General features: G+C 35.5%; 1 protein-coding gene across 4 annotated transcripts in view; it reads right to left on the bottom strand.

Annotated features, from left to right (window-relative positions):
• SMAD4 (SMAD family member 4) overlaps window positions 1-21,457 on the bottom strand; it is a 54,393-nt gene that overhangs the window by 6,861 nt on the left and 26,075 nt on the right. For 2 of the 4 annotated variants that reach the window (XM_041739862.1, XM_041739861.1), the window contains 6 exons: window positions 20,998-21,117; window positions 20,787-20,903; window positions 19,283-19,333; window positions 11,153-11,363; window positions 10,041-10,209; window positions 1,306-1,444 (listed from right to left, as the gene is read on the bottom strand). In XM_041739862.1, the coding sequence (XP_041595796.1) occupies window positions 1,306-1,444; window positions 10,041-10,209; window positions 11,153-11,363; window positions 19,283-19,333; window positions 20,787-20,903; window positions 20,998-21,117 (807 nt within the window). Of the gene's footprint in view, window positions 1-643; window positions 757-1,305; window positions 1,445-10,040; window positions 10,210-11,152; window positions 11,364-19,282; window positions 19,334-20,786; window positions 20,904-20,997; window positions 21,118-21,457 lie in introns of all 4 variants that reach the window. The other 2 variants (XR_005985511.1, XM_041739863.1) reach the window with 2 other exon arrangements.

Here is a 21,457-nt window from a genome sequence, read left to right as displayed (position 1 = left end):
TCTAGCTACTGGCCATCGTAAAGTAAGTTACCACAATCCACCAACACCCCACCTATTTCTCTCTTTAGAAGTAGAGGTGAAGGGTAAAAAAAACAACTTGTTTTTACGAGGTAGCACATGTCCACAGGCTGGTTCTAAGAACCTTACTGTCTGTCTAAGCAGCCTAGGTCAAAGACAGACGTGACTAACAGTGAGAAGCTGATGGTCCTGGTTCCGCTAAGACTCCTTGGACGACCCAGATGATGTCTCTCAAGGTCACAATGTCACAGAGACACCGTGCAATTACTCAATTGGGGGGGGGGGGAACAGTAGGTAAGAATGAGAAATTTCATAGCAGTTTTGGATTCTTTAGTGAAAGCTCGTTTGTAACATCAAAACTAGCAAATTAGTGGTTTAGATGCTCAAATTTTTTTTAAAAAGTCAAACTCTCTAAATGAGTATGTCTTATCTATCTCTACACTGTAAACTCCTGAACATAAGTCACAAGGCAGATTCTGCAGCTAATTTTCCAGTCAGAACATACAGTCATATAGTCAATCTCCATTCATCAGTATCACAGTGAATCTAATGGGAGGAGTCTGCATGTGCTGTAGAGAAACCTGCAGGGCCACTGCAGTTTTCTTAGCCAGTGTGATTTGCTTACCACACTGAAGAGGTTAAGAACAGGGGTTGAATGAATCACTAGTTATGCCTTCAGACGTGGAAGATGGGTGCCACGTGTTTCCATCATAAAAGTCTATAGTCAGGAGTTTAACTCTGCAGTAAAAAATTCCCCATCAGTGTGAAACCTGGCACACAGTTCAATTTTACCCTAAAATTAAAAAAAAGTCTACAAGTTATCAAAATACCACCCTCACTTAGTTTTCTCTCCATGCTTAGCATACTTAAAAAAAAAAAAAACTTGGAGAAGTACCTAATTTGGAAATTGAAATATGCTTTCCTTCTACAACAAAGCCAAGCACGTCAGTGATTACAACCCACCCTTGCTGGTGAGGCATGAATTAAAAGCATCAACAACAACAACAACAAAAAACCATGGGAGATTGATCAATATAATCTAACAATAACCCCCTTTTTCTCCTTTATCCCATATTCCCTTTTTGATATAAAACGAATGAAAACCGGGTCCTAGACAAAGGGCAACTATTACAGAAGAACAGTTTTTTAAAATTCAAAAATGTTATTATCCCAGGAAAAAAAAAATTAGTTTTCTATTTTTGCCTAAAGTAGCTAATCAACTGAATGAATCCAGATAAAATGCCAACTATTACATTTCAAAACAAAAAAAACCAAAAGCATACTTACTGATAGCTGGAGCTATGCCACCTACTGATCCGGGGCCAGGGATGTTTCCCGCCACGGCTGCTGCCTGGGCGGCGGCTGCAGCCTGTGCGGTGGCCGCCTGCTGCTGCATCTGCCGGTGACACTGACGCAAGTCAAAGACCTTTAAACAAACAGTGTGAGTTCAATGCTAGGAGTCCATCTGAAAAGATTCCGCCACACATCAAAAACTGATGGACAGTTTGTTTAAAACTCATACGTCCGTTTAGCTCTCAGAAAAAAAAGAATTTAAAAATTTAAAAAGTTTTTATGTTGACTATAACTAGTGGTGAGAGAAGGGTACTGGAGCTCAGCAAGAGTTCCGGCTGCTGTGCACCTCCATGGTGTGTATCTAGTTCAGCGGGGGTCAGTTACGGTCCCTGCGATAAACTACCACCTGCATGAAATAAACCCCCAGCCTTTTATAATCAAATTGCTGAGAGCACGCTTTAGGCTGAATTGATGGTCTTGGTCCCATAGCCAACTTCTTTACCATTCTAGCTATTTGGAGGAGTGTAATAAATGGCACTTTCATGATTTAAGAAAGCATCTATATTTTTTAGAGATATACACAGGAGCAAAATAAAATGGTATCTAGGACCAAGAATACTTAAGAAATAGAGGTGCCTGGGTGGCTCAGTCGGTTCAACATCCGACTCTTGCTTTCTGCTCAGGTCACGATCTCAGGGTGCTGAGATTGAGCCCTGCATCAGGCTCAGTAAGGAGTCTGCTTGAGATTCTCTCCCTCTGTCTCAAAAAATAAATAAATAAATCTTTTTTAAAAAGCACTGAAAGATCAACAAGCAGAGTGGTCATCTACAGAAGTTATAAGAAAGGAAGACAAAGAGTAGAAACAGGCTAATCTCAATGCAAACTTTATATTATTTTAATTTCTGAACCATAAGACTATATTCCTTATTTAGAGAGTAAATTAAAAATTTTAAATATCCTCCTAATATGCACAAAACCTAAATATGAGCAAGCATAATTATCCTTGGCAAAAAAAAAAAAGAATGCATAACATACAACTTTATCAGATAAACAAGTTTGGAACCCAAACCACTAATTCTTAGAAGCCTTATAAAAGAAATTCTGATGGTCTTTAATCATGGCATATGGTATTAAAAAGTAAGAACACACAACAACAATAAAAAAAGCAAACCTCTGTAAGTTGCAAATCATATTCCTATTTACTCATTTCTCTATTCAACAGCAATCTTCAAGCATCAATGAAGAACAAAGCTTAGACTATCTCATTCTCTGAAGAGATATGAATTTGTCAAATACATAGGTAAGTATTACACTCGGCCAAACTATTAGTTCTAAAAGACTGCAGGATAGAAATCATGACAGAGTCAGGTCTGAACATCAGAAACCTCACAAGGCCCAGAACAGGAACCACTATTTTTTTTTTAAATTTAATTCTTTTTTAAAATTTATGATAGTCACACAGAGGGATAGAGAGGCAGAGACAATGGCAGAGGGAGAAGCAGGCTCCATGCACTGGGAGCCCGATGTGGGATTCGATCCCGGGTCTCCAGGATCGCGCCCTGGGCCAAAGGCAGGCGCTACCGCTGCGCCACCCAGGGATCCCTAGGAACCACTATGTTTTTTTTCAAGATTTCCTAGGAGTCCATTAGATTCTAAATTTTTCCATTGAGCCATGACCTCTCAGAAGGCATTACCCAGCATAGCACTAAGCAGGAACTCAAATATTTGAAAAGCCAAATAGCTTTACAGACACTTTTTTTAAAAGAAGGAAATTAATGAACTTTATATTTTAGAGCAGTTTCAGATTCATGCTAAAACTGAGCAGAAAGTAAAGAGTGTTCTCTGTCCCCACTCAAGTACAACATCCCCCAGCACAAGTGGTACATTTGTTATAATGGATGAACCTACAGTGACACATCATCACCCAAGGTCGTAGTTTACATTAGGTTTCATTTGTGATTTTGTACATATATCCAACACTGTAATACCATAGACAGTAGTGCCAATGCCCTAAAAATCTTCTGTGCTCTGCCTATTTATCCTTCCCTGCTCACTTATCCCTGGAAACCAGTGATGATCTTACTGTCTTCACAGTTTTTGTCTTTCCCAGAATGTCATGGAAATGGAAGCATACAGTATGTAGCACTTCAAATTGGCTTCTTTTACTTAGTAATATGCATATAAGGTTCTTGTATGTCTTTTCATGGCTTGATGGCTCATATCTTCTTGGTGCTGAACTATATATTCCATTGTGTTGATGTACCACAGTTTATCCAGTCACCTACTGAAGAACATCTTGGCTGCTCCCAAGTTTTGGTAATTATTGGCAATTAAAGTTGCTATAAATATTCCTGTGCAGGTTTCTGTGTGGACATGTTTTTAATTTATTTGGGTAAATACCAAGGAGTGCAATTATTGGATGATATGGTAAAAATGTTTAGCTATGTCAGAAACTACCAATTGTCTGTACCATTATGCATCCTTACCAACAATAAACACAAATTCCTATTGCTCCACTTCCTCACCAGAATTTGGGCTGTCAGTGTTTAAGATTTTGGCCATTCTTCTCGGTATATAATGGCATGTCATCTTAATTTGCAATTCCCTAATAATATATGATGTTGCCTTACTTGCCATCTGTATATCTTCTCAATGAGATATCTACTCAGGTCTTTTGCACTTTTTAAAAATCAGATTGTTTTCTTATTGCTGAGTTTTAAAAGTTTCCTATATTATAGATAACAATCCTTTATCAGATGTGTCTTTTTCAAGTGTTTTCTCCTAGTCTGTGACTTACGGTCTTATTTTCTTGACAGCCATTTACAGTTTTTAATTTTAATGAAGTGCAGCCTATCAACTGTTTTTCATGAACAGGACCTTTGGTATGGTACCTAAAGTCACTGCCCTACCCAATCTCTTCTAGGACTTTTGTGTTTTACATTTAGGTCTTTACAACCACTTTTAAAAGTTGCATTAATCCTCACTAACCAAGTAGTCCCTATATAATCTTACTATTTGGGAACAAGGACTATAATTTGCTTACAAATTCCTCGGGTTCAAATATGCCCACTCCCCACCATGAATCATTAAAAATAACCAATATAGATCTTCACACATAGGTTCCTTACAATATGCTGTAAACAATCACAATTACGATGATCTTAGCCTACATGTATGCTAACAGCAGCCACACATTATTATAAGTAGCCACAAAAATGAAATTTTAAAATATTATGACTTTTATCTGCAGATATAGAAATGATTCATTAAGCACCTCAACAAATCCCTCCACAGTGGATTATTTATGTAATTAAAGCACTCAAACCAGAACATTTATAATTACTGGCTATACTGCTAGATGAAACCTGGGTCACTTCTCTACTACATACTATATCTGACCCATTAAACTATAATAGTATCTGTTATACTGCATGGCAAGATGAAGGCTATCACTGAAATTCAATCACCTTCCTTTCAGAATCTGAGTGAGTTGTTAGTAAAGACAATTCAAAGGAACCAAGGATTTAAATATCCTTTTGGGCTCAGATCCAAAAGACATTTTTCATCACCACTCCTGATCTAAAAAATCATTTTCACTTATTTTAGCATGTTTCCTATGGTTACTCTCATATAAGTATATTGCAAACTTTTACTTAACACAGGTGAGTGTCTTATAAAGCTCAACATCAACATCTTCAGGATACTGTCTGTCAACCAGGAGTCAAAGTTTTGGCATTTTTTATATATAAGGCTTAATTACATTACTCTTAGTTTAAATTAACACCAGGAAATAGTAACCCAGAGAGAGAAACAGGTATCTGTGTTGGTATACTGGGAATTTGGACATAAGACTGCGTTAAAAATTTGCTAAGTTACTGGACTTGGAGATAAGAATCACAATATATGGTAACTGGGAATCAATTTAAGTTGGGATTATAATAATCTTCAACCTAGCCTACCTGTGGTTTAGAAGTATCCCTTAACGCATACGTGTTCAAAAACAAACCTAACTCAACAGTGTCAGAGAAATGCAAATAAAAAACCAACACAATGAGATAATAACCTCATACCCACTAGGAAGGCTAACATCAAAAAGACAAATAACAAGTACTAAGACTGTAGAGAAATTGAAACCTTCCCACAATGCTGATCAGAATGTAAAATGGTTAAGCCACTTTGGAAAACAGTTTGGCTGTCCCTCAAAATGCTACAGAGTTACCTTATAATCTAGCAATTCCACTCCTAGGTATATGCCCAAGAGAAATGAAGACATAAAATCATATAAAAACTCGTACACACTCATGTTCATAGTAGTGGTATTATTCATAATATAGCCAAAGAGTGGAATCTCATATATCTATCAACTGACGAATAGAAAACAGACAAGATGTGGTATATGGAATATTATTCAGCCATAAAAAAAATGAAATACAGCTATATGCTATATGGATGAAGCTTGAAAACACTATGCCTAATGAAAGAAGTCACAGAAGACCACACTATATGAATTCATTTATACAGAATGTTTTGAATAGGCAAATCTGTAAAGAGAAAAACTAGAGTGGTTACCTAGCACTGAGGGAAATGAGGGGTTGAGGAACGATAGCTAAAGGGTATAAGGTTTCTCTCTAGAGTGATAAAATGTTGAAAAATTGACTGTGATGATGGTTGCATAACTATGTGAATATATTTTAAAAATCAATCATACAATTTAAATGGGTGGATTATGTGGTATGTGAATTATATCTCAATAAAATTGTTTAAAAAAAAACCTGACTAACCATTAGTAAGCACCACAAAACAAAACAGATTTTACTTTTGAAAGCAAAACAGCAAGGCCACTTAGAATTCAAACATTTGATTCATTTAAAGCTTGTAAAATGCCATTTCATTATATCAGATTTTCATGAATGTAAGAGGACTACGGTGTCATGAAAGATGAAGGTGGAAAGAATTCAATAACTTAGAGGGAAAAAAATCCCCCACAATTTAGTTCTAGCTTCTTGGGCACTCCTTCGAGAGGTTCATGTTATTTGCATATAATTCACCCCAGTAATATCATCTTTGGTGGGAATATGACAATTTAAACAGCAATATACAGATCCTTTAGTTACTATTGCCTAAAAAAATTTGCAAATGAAGAAAATGCCAATGGTTAGACTTAGCATATACTTGCATCTCTTTCCTTCTGGCTAGTAAGATTCTTCTAAAGAATAATAATATGCTTGATAAACAGAAATAATTCTTTTTATATCTTAAACAATATGACAAAAATGGGATGTTTTTTACCCTACTAAAATGTCCCACAAGATAGGTTATTTATTATTCATGGCAAAAGCCTGTGGGTACTATAAAAATCTATCCATGACCGTGTTTTATCAAGTGATGGTATGTCTCGTACCTCAGGGGTTTTTCAAGAGCCATATGTATCAAAATACAGATGGTACATTTATTCGAAAATTGTAGAAATTAATTATACAAGATCGCACATTTTTAAGCTCAAATGTTTTAAATATTACCCTACATTTAATAAATTCATAACTTCCATCTGACACACATAGTATATATAATCAACAGTAGTTCTCTGTCCATTCACTGCAAATCACACAAGTAATCCAGAGATTTTTCAAGTTAAGATGGATGAGTAGGTATGCATGAACAGCTTCTCTCTCTGCTAGAAGCACAAAGGACAGAAAAACTATTACAAGTATATATCCTTCAAGTCAATCATAAAATTCACATGGAAATACAAAGAGCAGTCGATAGCCAAAACAATCCTGAGAAAGGACAAAGTTGGAAAACTCATACTTCCCAATTTCAAACCTTACCACAAAGCTATAGTAATCTAGTCAGAGTAGTACTGTCATAAGGATAGACATATATACAATCAATGAAATAGAATTGATTGCACAGAAGTAAAGTTTTACATTCAAGGTCAACTGAATTTCAACAAAGGTGTCAAGATAATTCATAAGGGAAAGAACAGTCTTTTCCACAAATGGTTGCCAGAACAACTGGATATTCCCAAAGGAACAAAGCTGGATCCCTTCCTTACACCATACACACAAATTAACTCAAAACAGAGCATAGACATAAATCATAGAGCTAAAACTAAAAACACTTAGAAGAAAATATAGGAGTGAATCTTCATGACCTTGGATTAGGCAATGGCTTCTTAGATAAGACACTAAAAGCAAAAGCAACCAAAGAATAAATACGTTGGACTACATCAAAATTAAAAATTTTCATGGTGCAAATCATATCATCAAGAAAGTGAAGTGAAGGACAAGCCAAAGAATGAAAGAAAATATGCACAAATCATGTATCTGATAAGGGACTGATGCTCAAAATATATAAAGAACTCTTACAACTCAATAATAAAAGTGACAAAGAACACAATCTAAAAATGGTCAAAAGATCTGAATAGATACTTCCAGAGAAGATACACAGATGGCCAATAAACCATGAAAAGATGTTCAATATTTTTAGCCATTAGGGCAAATTAAAACCGCAATGAGATGCCACTTCACACCCACTAAGATGGCTAAAACAAAAAAGACAGACAATAACAAGTGTTGATGAGAATACAGAAAAACTGAAACTCTCATATACACATTGCTAGTGGAAACGTAAGATGACATAGCCACTTAGGAAACCAGTCTGGCAGTCCATCAAAATGCTGAACACAGAATCAACCTTATGATCCAGCAATTCCACTCCTAGGTATATATCCAAGAAAATGAAAGCAAATATCTACCTAAAAACAAATGTTCAGAGCAGTATTATTAATAGCCAAAAAGTGGAAGCAATCCATGTGTCCATCAACTGATGATGGATAAACAAAATCTACAGTGGAGAGCAGGAACTAAAGACAGAAGGTACTTGGGGTACCAAGACTAAAAAAAGGTGTAAAGGTTAGTAATTCAACTTCTTACAGTAATATGGAAAGACACAATAGCCAGGCTCTCTGAGGGCTACAACTGGGCACCTGCCCATGAATTAAGTGCTGGTTAATTACTTTGACAGCTAACTCGGAAATGCACCTAGGAATAAAATTCTTGCCCATGGCAGAGATAAGCATCAGAAACCTATGCAATAGGAATTAGGCCCTGAGCATACCTGGGGATTGGAACTCAATTTCCTCATGGGACAAAATTCCTCTACCTCCTAAATATAAGAATTGGTTCTGAGATGTTGATCCCAGGGTGCCAGACTAAGGCAAAACTGCCCTATAGGGAGAAGCAATAACAGGGAGGAAAAAAATTAAAAATAAAATGAATTAATTCTCTCAAGACAAATTTGCTAACCAACATAAAACAGATTGCAAAGCATACGAAGACATCCAATACCACTTAAAAATAAAAATAAAGCACAAATAACTAAAATTCCTTGTGGAAAAATTTGAAAATGCAAATGAAGATAATTCTACTTTCCAGAGACAATTCCTGGTAAGACATTTGTGCACATGATTCTAGAATACAAAATATCCTTGATATTATTTCTTTTACAAAAATAAGACCACATTCTATATATTAATAATCAACATTTCCACATCATATATATCCTATCAATAAATATATTTTAATATTTTATTGTTCTATTCTGTTCCAGTGTTTAACAGTTCAAAACTATAAAGATTCTCTATTGTCAAGACTTTGAAAACGGAATTACCATTAATTCCTGTTAATACCATTAATTTTGTTAGGTATGATAAACAGCATTGTGATTATGTCTCTTAGAAATATTTACTAATTAGCAATTCACACAAAAGTATTTTATGAGTGAACTAATATGATATTTGGAATTGGCTTTAAATTACTGGAGAAATAAGTACAGTGATAAACACAGTACAGATTGATAAAATGCTGATGACTATTGAAGCTGGATGATGAGTACCTGAGGGCTTATTTTCTCTACTGATATATTTGAAAATTTCGTTTACAAAAAGATCCCTATATCTTTTAACTGAACTATAGTAACTGAAAATGAGATATTGGGTTTGTTGTTGTGAGGCATTCAAACAATTCCACTGCTGCATATGCTATTTGACTATATTATTTGTATGCTAAGCAATTTCTTGGGAGTAAATGATGAGTTACAGTTATTCTACAAATCTAGAATGGCTAAAATGAAGATGCTTAGAATGACTGTAAAAAATCTGAAATTAAAAATATATTTAGGCTTTTTAATTCCAACTATCTTTCTTTCAAAACCAGTTTGTTATAAACCAAAATTGGAATAGGTTCAACAATGATAAACACCTCAGACTTAATTTGCAAAATGATATAATAAATAAAACTCACTTAATATACAAAATAACACTTAAAAACCTGGTATTGAAGAATTTTTCATTTCTCAGTTTCTTAATCTGAAAAGCTATTTATTTTAGAATTCCCCTCCATACAATCCTGAAGACTGACTAAGATAAATTTCTAGAGTCTGATTTTTACCTATTGTGGATTGGAGATTTCGCTCATTTCAAGAGCCTGTGTATTACTCTAAAACACTTAACAGATTTTTTAATGCAAGAGGGCATGAATGCAACCATAAAACCAGATATAGCCAATCCTGTCAATAAATGCCCCAAGAAATGTGTTTTATTCACAAACATAATTTCTGATTATTTAATCCATAAAAAGACATTTTTTCTTCTCTCCCCACCTCCATCTCAATTCTTTAAACAACAAACAGACCCAAGTCTAAAATGTTTGAGTAAAACTGCAACTAACCTTTATGTATGCACTTGGGTAGATCTTATGAACAGCATCTCCAGGTGCACGACCAGCTTCTCTGTCTAAGTAGTAACTCTGCACAAACACTGCATGGTCACTAAGGCACCTGACCCAAACATCACCTTCACCTTTACATTCCAACTGCACACCTTTGCCTATGTGCAACCTGAGGAAGGAAAAGGGAATTACACTTTGTTTTGATACCTATTTAAAAATAAGTTTTAGTCCAGAATGGACAACATACTCAATGTTAAAAAAATTCTTTATTATTTCCATTTTATAAAAGATGAAACTAAGGCTTATAAAAGCTTTTAGCTACACTGTCCAAATCAACAGCTACTACCTACATGTGACCATTTAAATTAATTAACAAAATTCAGTTAATCACGTGAGTCATATTTTAAGTGTTCAACAGCCATACTTTAATGTAGGTAGTGGCTACTGCAGTGAACAGCACAAATATGAACTATTTCCTTCATCACAGAAAATTCCATCAGACATTACTGGCTTAGAGAATAAGCAATTTGCCAAAGTCACATAGCTAGTGACAGAGCCATGATTATGTAGTCATGCACACACACAATTCCTTAAAGAGCTGAGATTATATAGTACCTAAAACTATCTATATTTTTCCATAATATTTCATCTTAAGCATTTACATTTGCTATATAAACATTTAATTAACATTTTAATGATACATAAAATGAAAGTTCATCAAAATTTGCTTAACCCCTTCTCTTTTATTATCACTTTTCCAACATTATAAATAATACTTGCAGAAACATCATTTTATATTATTTCCTCAACAGATCTGTAGAACATATGATCTGAGAAAATACAAATTCATTTTCAAACTGGATACCAAAGATCTAATTTATTATTCAAAACAAAGAAACATCACTAACCTAAACAAAAGACAATTTGTGTATGTTAAATAACAAACATCTATAATTACAATACAGTGCTTACAAATTCTGAATTTTCAAAATGACCTTTATATTCTTACCTATATTCAAAATCTTATAAATCTACATCGAAAAATGTCACTTAGTATAAATGACAACGTATTATGTTCAAGTTTTAAATAACAACTATACAACTGATAATACCTTGCTCGCTCAATGGCTTCTGTCCTATGAACATTGGAGAGTTGACCCAAGCAAAAGCGATCTCCTCCAGAAGGGTCCACATATCCATCAACAGTAACGATAGGGCAGCTTGAAGGAACCTTAAATGTCTCTCCTACTTGAACATCCATTTCAAAGTAAGCGATGGAACACCAATACTCAGGAGCTACAGTAGGTAAACAGGAGAGAACATCTACCCGGGTAAGAAAAATAAAAGGCATTCACGTTCATTCCATAAGACAAAGCCTTTCCTAAAAGAAAGGGTGAAGGGGAAAAGCATCTGAAAAGCACCCAAAATAATTTATTAAAATGGCAATGCAGTAAAAAGTAGGTAACATGTCTTCCATTTTTCAGCTCAGTACCTTAGCATTCTTGAAAATCTAGTCATTTTTAAAATCTAGAATCAGTTCTTACATCAAAGGACTATAAGCCAACTAGGAATTTAAAGAAGTGATCAGATTCCAAAGTACATTATTTTATCACAATGTTTCATTTGACTGTACATATTTTCTTTTTAAGATTTTATTTATTTATTCATGAGAGACGGGGTGGGGGGCGGTGGGGCAGAGAGAGGCAGAGACACAGGCAGAGGGAGAAGTAGGCTTCATGCAGGGAGCCTGATGCAGGACTTGATCCCGAGTCTCCAGGATAAGGCCCTGGGCTGAAGGCAGATGCTCAACTGCTGAGCCCCCAGGCATCCCAACTGTACATATTTTCTTTGTAGTCAGAACTACAAAATATCCTAAAATGAAGTATGATTTAAACACACACACACACACACTGACTTTAAGACATATTCCAGGGAAGCGTCCTTGAGTAGTATCAATTTATGACATACTTTTATAGATCCTTAATTGACAGAAAGGGCATAAGCAAGTCAGCCATCCCAGACTAGAGTCAAGGTTAATTACACCCCACTACACAGTTGCTGTGAGCAGGAATTCTCAACTGTCTCTTGAGTGAAAGGTCATTTGTCCCATCTGCATTTTTAGTGCAGTCAATTCATGTTAACTAGTATAATTTTAACTTTGCAGATGTATTCAGTGTATTCATCTAAACAACAATAAATAACTCACAATAATTTTAAATGACTGGGGAAAAAGGCACTATTTGGTGCGGCTTGCAAATACAGTTGATCAAATATTTCTAATTTTTGTCTGAATACAATTATTACATAGAGACAACACACATGGAAATTATTTGGTTTTCCTTTTTTAACTGATTTAACAGATATTTAAAGAGTATCTAGGAATTATTCTAGGCATGATATACGCAGCAGTAAACAAGACAGCTGTTGTCCCATTCTCACGGAGATGCAGAGGCAAATAAGGAAATAAATAAGATGGCTCCAGTAATGATAAACACTGTTAAGAAAATAAAATGGGGTGTAGGATAGATGACAGGAAAGAATCCTTCAGACTAGATGGCAGGGGTACATCTTATCTGAAAAGGTGAAATTTGAAACACCATGTATCTATGAAAAGACTGTGAGCAGAACATTTCAAAAAGAGAATGCAAAGGTCCTTGAGTGAAAATGGATTTGACATATTTAAAAGAGGAAAAGGCCAGTGCCACGTTTTAGAGAATAAAGTTTTCTGCTAATAAACCAATTATTTTTTCAATGTGTCCTTTATGAACTCTGACTAAACCAGAATTTGCAGCAATAAAACTTTCAACAATCTATAAAGATACTTAGGATGACAAAAAAAATAGATCTTTTCAAACTCCCAAAATATCTTAAAATGAAGTATGATTGATACTTAAAATGTATTTTAGAAATCTTGCAAAATCTTGGGCGCCTGGATAGTTCCGTCAGCTAATTGTCTGACTTTGTTCGGCTCAAGTCATGATCTCAGGGTCCTGAGACAGGACCCTGCTCAGCAGGGAGTCTGCTCTCCTCTCATGTCCCTCTGTTCCCTCCTCTCATGTTCTCTCTCTCTCTCAAATTTTAAATCTTTTAAAATCTATGTATTTAATTGCTTTTTGAAATGTTGTCAAGGGATAAAGTACTTTTCAATGAAGAATTAATAAAACAGATCACATAAAGACAGTGATTCAAAAACTTAACAATTCAAATGTTTTGCCACACAGATCAAATCAACTAATTATAAATACTTACACTAAAAAATATATTTTTGGTTATCATTAAAACATGAAAAGTAGTAGTGATATACACAAGTCTCTTCTTAAAAAATCAGTTTTGAGGGATCCCTGGGTGGCTCAGTGGTTTGGCGCCTGCCTTTGGCCCAGGGCGTGATCCCGGAGTCCCGGGATCGAGTCCCATGTTCAGCTCCCTGCATGGAGCCTACTTCTCCCTCTGCCTGTGTCTCTGCCTCTCTCTCTCTCTCTCATGAGTAAATAAATAAAACCTTTAAAAAAATAAGTTTTGAAATATTGGTGAAGTTATTCTACATTAAAGATTTCCCATTGGGATGCCTGGGTGGCTCAGTGGTTGAGTGTCTGCCTTTGGCTCAGGGCGTGATCCCAGGGTCCTGGGATTGAGTCCCATATCAGGCTCCCCTCGAGGAGCCTGCTTCTCCCTCTGCCTATGTCTCTGCCTCTCTCTCTGTGTCTCTCTCATGAATAAAGTCTTAAAAAAAAAAAAGACATCCCGTTATGCTATGAACAAAAAGCTTCAGCAAACATAACTGGCAGATATATTTATATTAGTTGAAGCTAAAGCTAAAGAGATTGTCTAAGACAAGATAACAATCCAAAGTTCTAGAAGCAAAAAACAGTAATAACACTTAAAAAAGGTCTTTAAACAATCCAAACAGTAAATTTTGTTATAAACAATGCCCTGAAGTTTTATGAATGTTTATAATGCTGGGTAAAAAAAAAAAGTCCCAGAACATGCAATTCCTAGTTCATACTGAAGAACACTATTGGGACACCTGGGTGGCTCAGTTGTGATGCAAGGGTCCTGAGATCGAGTCCTGCATCAGGCTGCCCTCAGGGAGCCTGCTTGTCCCTCTGCCTCTCTGTGTGTCTCATGAATAAATAAATAAAATCTTAAAAAAAAAAAAAAGACCAAAAAAAAAAAAAACCCACTACCCAGAGTAAAGTGCATGGTGAGCAATCTTTTTCCATTGAGAGTCAAAGCAGGACAGAAAAAGAGAATTGTATAATCTCTATTATGTTTATTTTTATTTTTTTTAAATTTTTATTTATTTATGATAGTCACACAGAGAGAGAGAGAGAGGCAGAGACACAGGCAGAGGGAGAAGCAGGCTCCATGCACCGGGAGCCCGACGTGGGATTCGATCCCGGGTCTCCAGGATCGCGCCCTGGGCCAAAGGCAGGTGCCAAACCGCTGCGCCACCCAGGGATCCCTCTATTATGTTTAAATAAGACAAAAATATACTTTCATTGCCATAAATTGTAACATCTGCAGCTGCACTTAAATCTGATTTTATTATTTTCCAATCGCCAAAGGGGTTTTTGCTTGTTTGCCTATTATCTCAGACACCATACAACAATGACAGTTACATAAAGCTGCATCTCTGAAAAGGTTTAGTATGAGTTCACCTTTAGTAATGGGAAGAAGAGTTTTAAGAAACTTGAAGTGAACAGAAACTGGCATCAGAATTACAGACCACAAACCAGGGATGAAAACCACCACCTGTTAAGCGATTATTAAGAAAGCATGAGCAAGGGAGGGGGTTACTATGGTTACTATGTGTGGAGACAGAGAAAAGAAAGGTAATCTAAGTGGGTTCCAGAAAACTCGGCAGTGTTGGGATACAATATACCATGTGAAAAACTTCCCTACTCCACTCAATTTGCTAAACAGCCAGGAAGAAACTTTTTTTTTTTAAACAGGAGAAGGTAATAGGAAACGCTTATTAGGACTTCCTAGATCTCTCTTTGCTCTTATGCTCCAAGGACCAAATGCCATATTAAGTGACAAGTCTGTGGCTTCTCAAACCAGTATTAACAGCAGGATGAGATTACTCAGTTCAGAGAGAGCTTTCCTAATGTCCCAATTCATACAAAAGGGAGTGGGGTTGTTACGTGTTTGCTAATGTTGATATTTTGAGTTTCTTGTTGATAAATTAGTGAAGCTGAGGTGGTCTTATGAAGCCCATGGACTGCTCATTACTGGCCAGAGAAAAGGTTCTTAGAAGACTGAGTTAACAAAATGATTTTTTTTTTATATAAGAACTTAGCTAAATAATTTTTATAATGGGGCAATGTATTAATAATTACATTGAAAAATATAGTCTCCAAGGCACTGTCTTCAATTTCTGAAATAAAGTCATTCAAGAAGTTAAAAACTTGGTTAGAGTGCCTACAAGACTCATTATAAATTATTTATTATTCAGATCTGAATGAGATGCCCTATAAGAATCTTTTATCAACACATAAAGGCAAGGCACTCTCTTGAATAGTAGATAGTTCCTAAGTACTAGACTATAACCTGAATTTGGAAATCTGTGGATTTTGAACTCATCTGTGAATTACCAAAACAATTTCAAATACACTGAGGAAACTCTTCACTTTAATTTGTAATTAATATTTAATGCAATGAATATATCTCAGCTTTAAGAAAAAGCAAAAACAGAGTCCATAAAAAGAAAATGACTAACCTTTTCCAAAAATTTTTTCAACTTACTTATCAAAGTCAAAGCACAAAAATCACCAAGTATATGGCCTATCTGAAATCCTTAACCTTACCTTAAGGTAATGTCCAATAATAATAATTTTCCTTTTCTACAATTTCTATTACCTCTATTTCTGAAAACATCTATGTAACTGTCTTCAAAAATCATTTCTCAAAAATAGATTCACTATATATTGATGGTATTTAATTATTTCAAAGAGTTTACATATTGAAAGGTATAGGCTTATTTCCTATCTAAAGGGCCCTGAGTCTTTGATAGGATACTTTAGGATTTCTTAATCAGACCCTAAGGGGCTACATAAACCAGACACCTAAAACAAATACTAACTTTGTTTTCTTTTCTATCTGTTCATGAAATAGAATTGCAGAGTTGTAAACCAACAACTATAATTTAGTAGAATTAAAAGTGCTAGATAGCAGGGGACATAAGGATTAGGAAAGGTTTCACCAACAGTGGTGTACTCCTGCTAGATCTTAAAAAGAGTTTCCCACATTTAGGACCTTAGGAGTACATGGATGGGCATCAAGATGGTCCTCAATAATTCTCACCTCCTGATATTCACATCTTTGTGTTGTCCCCTACCCACAAAAAAAAGGTAGAATTAAAAGTGCTCGATAGCAGGGGACATAAGGATTAGGAAAGGTTTCGCCAACAGTGGTGTACTCTTGCTAGATCTTAAGAAGAGTTTCCTACATTTAGGACCTTAGGAGTACATGGATGGGCATCAAGATGGTCCTCAATAATTCTCACCTCCTGATACTCACATCATTGTGTTGTCCCCTACCCACAAAAAAAGGTCTACAGAAATTATGACATGACTTTTGAGGCTAAGTCTTAAAAGATCCCAAGGCTCTCTTGTCTTCTCTTGATTACTTACTCTAGGTGAAGCTAGCTATCATGTGAAGACACTCAAGAAGCTCTACGAAGAAGGTCCACCCAGAGAGAAACTGGAACTTCCCGACAACAATAACATCAATTTACCAGCTATGTGGGCAAACCACCCTGAAAGTGAATCCTCCAGCCCTAGAAAATCCCTCAGATGATAGTAGCCCAAGCCAACACCCTGACTGCAACCTCATGCAACTCTACATCCAGAGCAAATCAACCAAGTCATTCTCAGATCCCTGACCCACAGAAACTAGTAAGTAAGATCAAGAATTATTACTACTGGCTTAATCAGCTAAGTTTGGAGAGTACTCAGTTTCAGAAAAACAAGTAACTAATTTGGAGTACGAAACCTATCAGAGATTTTTTTTGCATGTGTAGAGAAAGCACAGAGGAATGATATAGCTGAGCAAGCTTGAGTAAGTGGTTCAGGGTGGTTAGAGCATAAAGAGACAAAGCTAGGAAAGTACGCAGGGACCAGGATCAGACCTTTTCTGCCCAGCTAAGGAATTTAGACCTTTTGACCAAGCAATGAGTAGGGAAAGCAATGCCAGTTTGTCAGCAGAGAAATAATTAGATTCAAATTTGAAAAGAAATACGGAGTAAGAGCAGAGATTAAAGTATGACTAGAAGCTCTCCCAACAGGAAGACCAGTTAAAATCTTCTCTTAACAAGAGGAGAAATGAAGAAAACAGTTGTGAGGTAAAACTCCTTCGAGACCTGTAAGTATTCATAACCAGAGTTCACAGAGACTGGGTTCTAACGAGCTGACTCCATTAAAGGTTTATGCACAGAGCTAATCCCTTCTCACAACCTCTCAGAGACCTTTCAGGATCATTCTTACTATTAAGTCACTTCCTATTCTATTCGTAGACAAAAGCTTTAATGCCAGTGTGAGGTGTTCCGGATGTGTCTCCCATAACTAGTTAATGCTATTCCCTAACTACCAGAAGCTGTTAGACCTCAACATCAGTTCTACCATGAGAACAATGAAGTAAATCTATCAAGAAGCCAAAAGCATTCACTGAATACAAATTGAGTCCAAACAACCAGCTAGATGCCACCATTTCCAACCCCACCTCACCATCCCTTTCAGGGTAGGTCTTTCTTCTGAGGTCTGGTTATCCTCCCTCCTGCAGATCACCTTCCAGCATATGGACACTGAGGCAACCCCAAATGACCAGGGACCACTACTGACTCTCAATGATGCTGCCCTGAAGCCAGCAAAAATTCTCATTCTTAAGACACTAGATTTCCCCCTCTTATCACAATGTTTATTCACAACAAATTAAGATTATGATACAGTGATTTCATTTATATAATTTCAAAAACAAGTAAAACCAATCTACTAGACTGTCTAGGGATGCATTCATCACTTTCAAAGAACAAAAAAGGAGTGTATCCACAAAAAGCAGAATAGTACTTATCTTTGGGGCAGAGAAGTTTCTGAAACAAAATGCACAGGACAGGAAGTTTTCTAGGGGTGTTGCACTGTTCTAGTTCTCAATCTGGGTGGTGGTTACCCAGGTGTTGGCTTCAATATTATTCATGAGACTGTATATATAGCTGTTTTATATATTTTTCAATATACTGTATTTCTCAATAAAAATGTTTATAAAAAGGCGAGGATCCCTAGCCAACAAAAAATGTTTAAAGCCATGGTAAATATGAAAATAACATATAGAAAGTCAACTAGAGAGGTCATTTAACTAGCAATTATGTATTCTAATATATTTATATACAAAGCAATTTTACAGGGTGGACTTCCTTCAAGATAATAGGTGAGGGTATGGATGAGATAAGACTGACCTGTTAAGGTGATAGTAGCTGAAACTGAGGCATGAGTATAATGGGGGCAGGGTCTGATATTTGGTGTATGTCTGAAATTCTTCATAATAACACAAATTCTAATTTTTATCTTTAATTGGGGGAAAAACTAAGTGATGAGTGGAAATTAAGTATTTGCCATTTTAAACTAAGAAAAATATGTATGAGGGGATAGAAGGAAAACAAATCAAAATCCTATTTATTTTTAGAAGCCTTCAGTATTTTACTTAAACTTTCTGTTTCATTACTTCTATAGTTTAAAAAGATACGTTCAAACTCTGAATTGAGGAAATCTACTTAGTTATTTACTCCTTCGAGGATAATCTAATCAAAAAGTCTCTAAAAATTTCAATTAACCAGAAATTCCTGAATCTATCTTCTAAAATAGATACAGTGAATTATTATTTTCGGCATCATCTACTGCAGATTCTTCCGTCCTTTTAAGCTACAGTTTTACAGCTGTTCTATTTGAAACCTAGTTTTCTTCTGCTGCAGATTTATATATTCAATGCTAAAACCAGCATTTTGGTACTTCACGTCTTAGCTGAAAAAAATCTTGTTTTTTCTTTTACACACTTAAAAGAGTCAAATATAGACACCTTATGTGTGACTATTTTGGCTACTAATAAACTTGATTAGCTAACATGATAAGGAGCATTGTACTTATCTAAAAAGTTAGGCTACTCTGTAATTACACTAAAATGTGTATTTGTGTGTGTTTTAATTAATATAAAGAAAATATGAATATAGGGAATCGATTTTGAAATACACTTACCAGGATGATTGGAAATGGGAGGCTGGAATGCAAGCTCATTGTGAACTGGCCCTAAAGAAAAGACAATAAAAATCCCATTTTTATTTATTAAAAGTTTTCTAATGCTAAAACTTTTAATAAGCTTTACTTAAATATAACTATCATACTTCAGGAGTTATTTAGATCAAGCTTATGCAATGTCTAAAACTTTAAAAGCTTCGTTTAGATTACTTTATAATAAGAAAATACTCTTGAGTTACTTTGGTGGATATTTAAGAGCTAACATTTTAATGCTATGTGTCAAGTGCAGTTAGCAATTTACAATAATTGTACATGCAAAATTTAATGTAAATTATAAATGAATTATTCATGTAATGTGATAGAGTATAATTTACAATGCAATATATATAATAATAATTCAAATTGTCAGATCCATTCTAAAAACAAATGTTTAAGGTTTATTACATTAAGGTTGTTTACATAATGGAGCAGTAGCTAAGATAATTAAGAGATTATTAAGTGCTAAAACATCGTGCTAAACACTTCACATGAGTTATTACATTTACTTTCTACAACATTCCTTGAGCTGGATACTACTGCTACCCTTAAGGCTTAGTTAGTGAGGGTTAAAAACTTGCCAATGGTCACACATCTAGTTAAGGGTCCGAACTCAGCACCTTAACCATTAACCACTATTCTGGGCCAGCCAGCCATAAAAAATTACACTCTCTAAGACATGGAAAAATAGTAACATAATTGAAAACAAGAAGGATACAACAATATATACACGATATGATCCTTTCCCTCCCAAATTTCTGTACACCCATTTATATGACTGGAAGAAAAAATATGACAAAATATTAGAAGTGGGTATCTGTAGGTAGGATGACTCTGGGTATTTTTTATTTTTTTATTTACACTCTTCTGTATTTTCCAAGTTTTCTTTGGTACTATTAATCTTATAATGGAGGAAAAGGAATTTAAAACATAGGAAAATTTATGCTCTTCATTTCACTAAGCCAAATGAACAAAGTCCCTCTTCTGCCTGAAACTACAAGCTATGATCATCAGTAGAGTAACCTTCCCAATCAAGCCTACACAAAATAATGATAGATTCCACAACTAAGTGTCTACAGTATGCTAACAGTATGATGTGGGAACCCTTGAGATCTTCACACTCAAGGGGTTTCAATCCACATAGGATGGATATACAGATATACATGAGATCTAGGAACATATACAAAGCGAACAAACAAATGAATGGAAATCAATGTGGTGTTAATGAAACATCAGCAACAGAGAAAGAAATGTATTTAGTAAACATCACTTCTCTAAAACAAATGTATGGTAACAAAACTATAAAAAAGAAATAATACTGTTTACTAAAAATGCTGAAAAGCAGTAATCATTTAATGAAACTAAATTGTAAGATGAATAAAAGATGTAAAAACATTAAAAAAAAAAAAATAGAAAGAAAACCAGTTCTCGAAAAGAAAAGGCCCTTACAACAAAAACAAGAGCTTACAGTAATGTCCGGGATGGGGCGGCATAGGCGGGTGGTGCTGAAGATGGCCGTTTTGGTGGTGAGGCAAATTAGGTGTGTATGGTGCGCTCCTACTTCCAGTCCAGGTGGTAGTGCTGTCTAAAAATTAAGGCCCACATGGATTAATTTGCTTTTAGAAAGTCTGCCTATTTTTTCTCAACTAGTTAAAAGATTTTAAAAAGCATGTACATACTATGGTGGTAAGTAGCTGGCTGAGCAGTAAATCCATTCTGCTGCTGTCCTGGCTGAGGCCCTGAAGCTATCTGCAACAATCCTTCACTATGGCTGCCTGCCAGTATACTGGCAGGCTGACCTAGAGGAACGAGAAGACATTAATATGGTACATTTATCGATGCAATCCTACATTGTTATACAGTAGATGAAGGACCAATTATATCTGATAATCACAGCTGTATTGATGGGCAAAAAAATGGAACTTGTCCATGATTTATCAAATAACAAACTGTAAAGTCATCTACGAAGGCAAACCTTAACTTGAAAATGTCTGAGATTATTCTATCTTAAGAAACAACTGGCTAATCTTTAGAGGGCTTTTTCTTCATAGATATTCTTCAAATGCCAGCAAAATCTCACTATATGTCTAGCCTATCATAATAAATTCAGAAGCACATCAGCTCATCCCTGGTCATGCG

The sequence above is a fragment of the Vulpes lagopus genome, chromosome 24 (assembly GCF_018345385.1).
Source record: "Vulpes lagopus strain Blue_001 chromosome 24, ASM1834538v1, whole genome shotgun sequence".
Taxonomy (NCBI): Eukaryota; Metazoa; Chordata; class Mammalia; order Carnivora; family Canidae; genus Vulpes; species Vulpes lagopus.
Note: the sequence above shows the minus strand (reverse complement) of the source record. Positions and strands in the feature narration are given on the sequence as shown.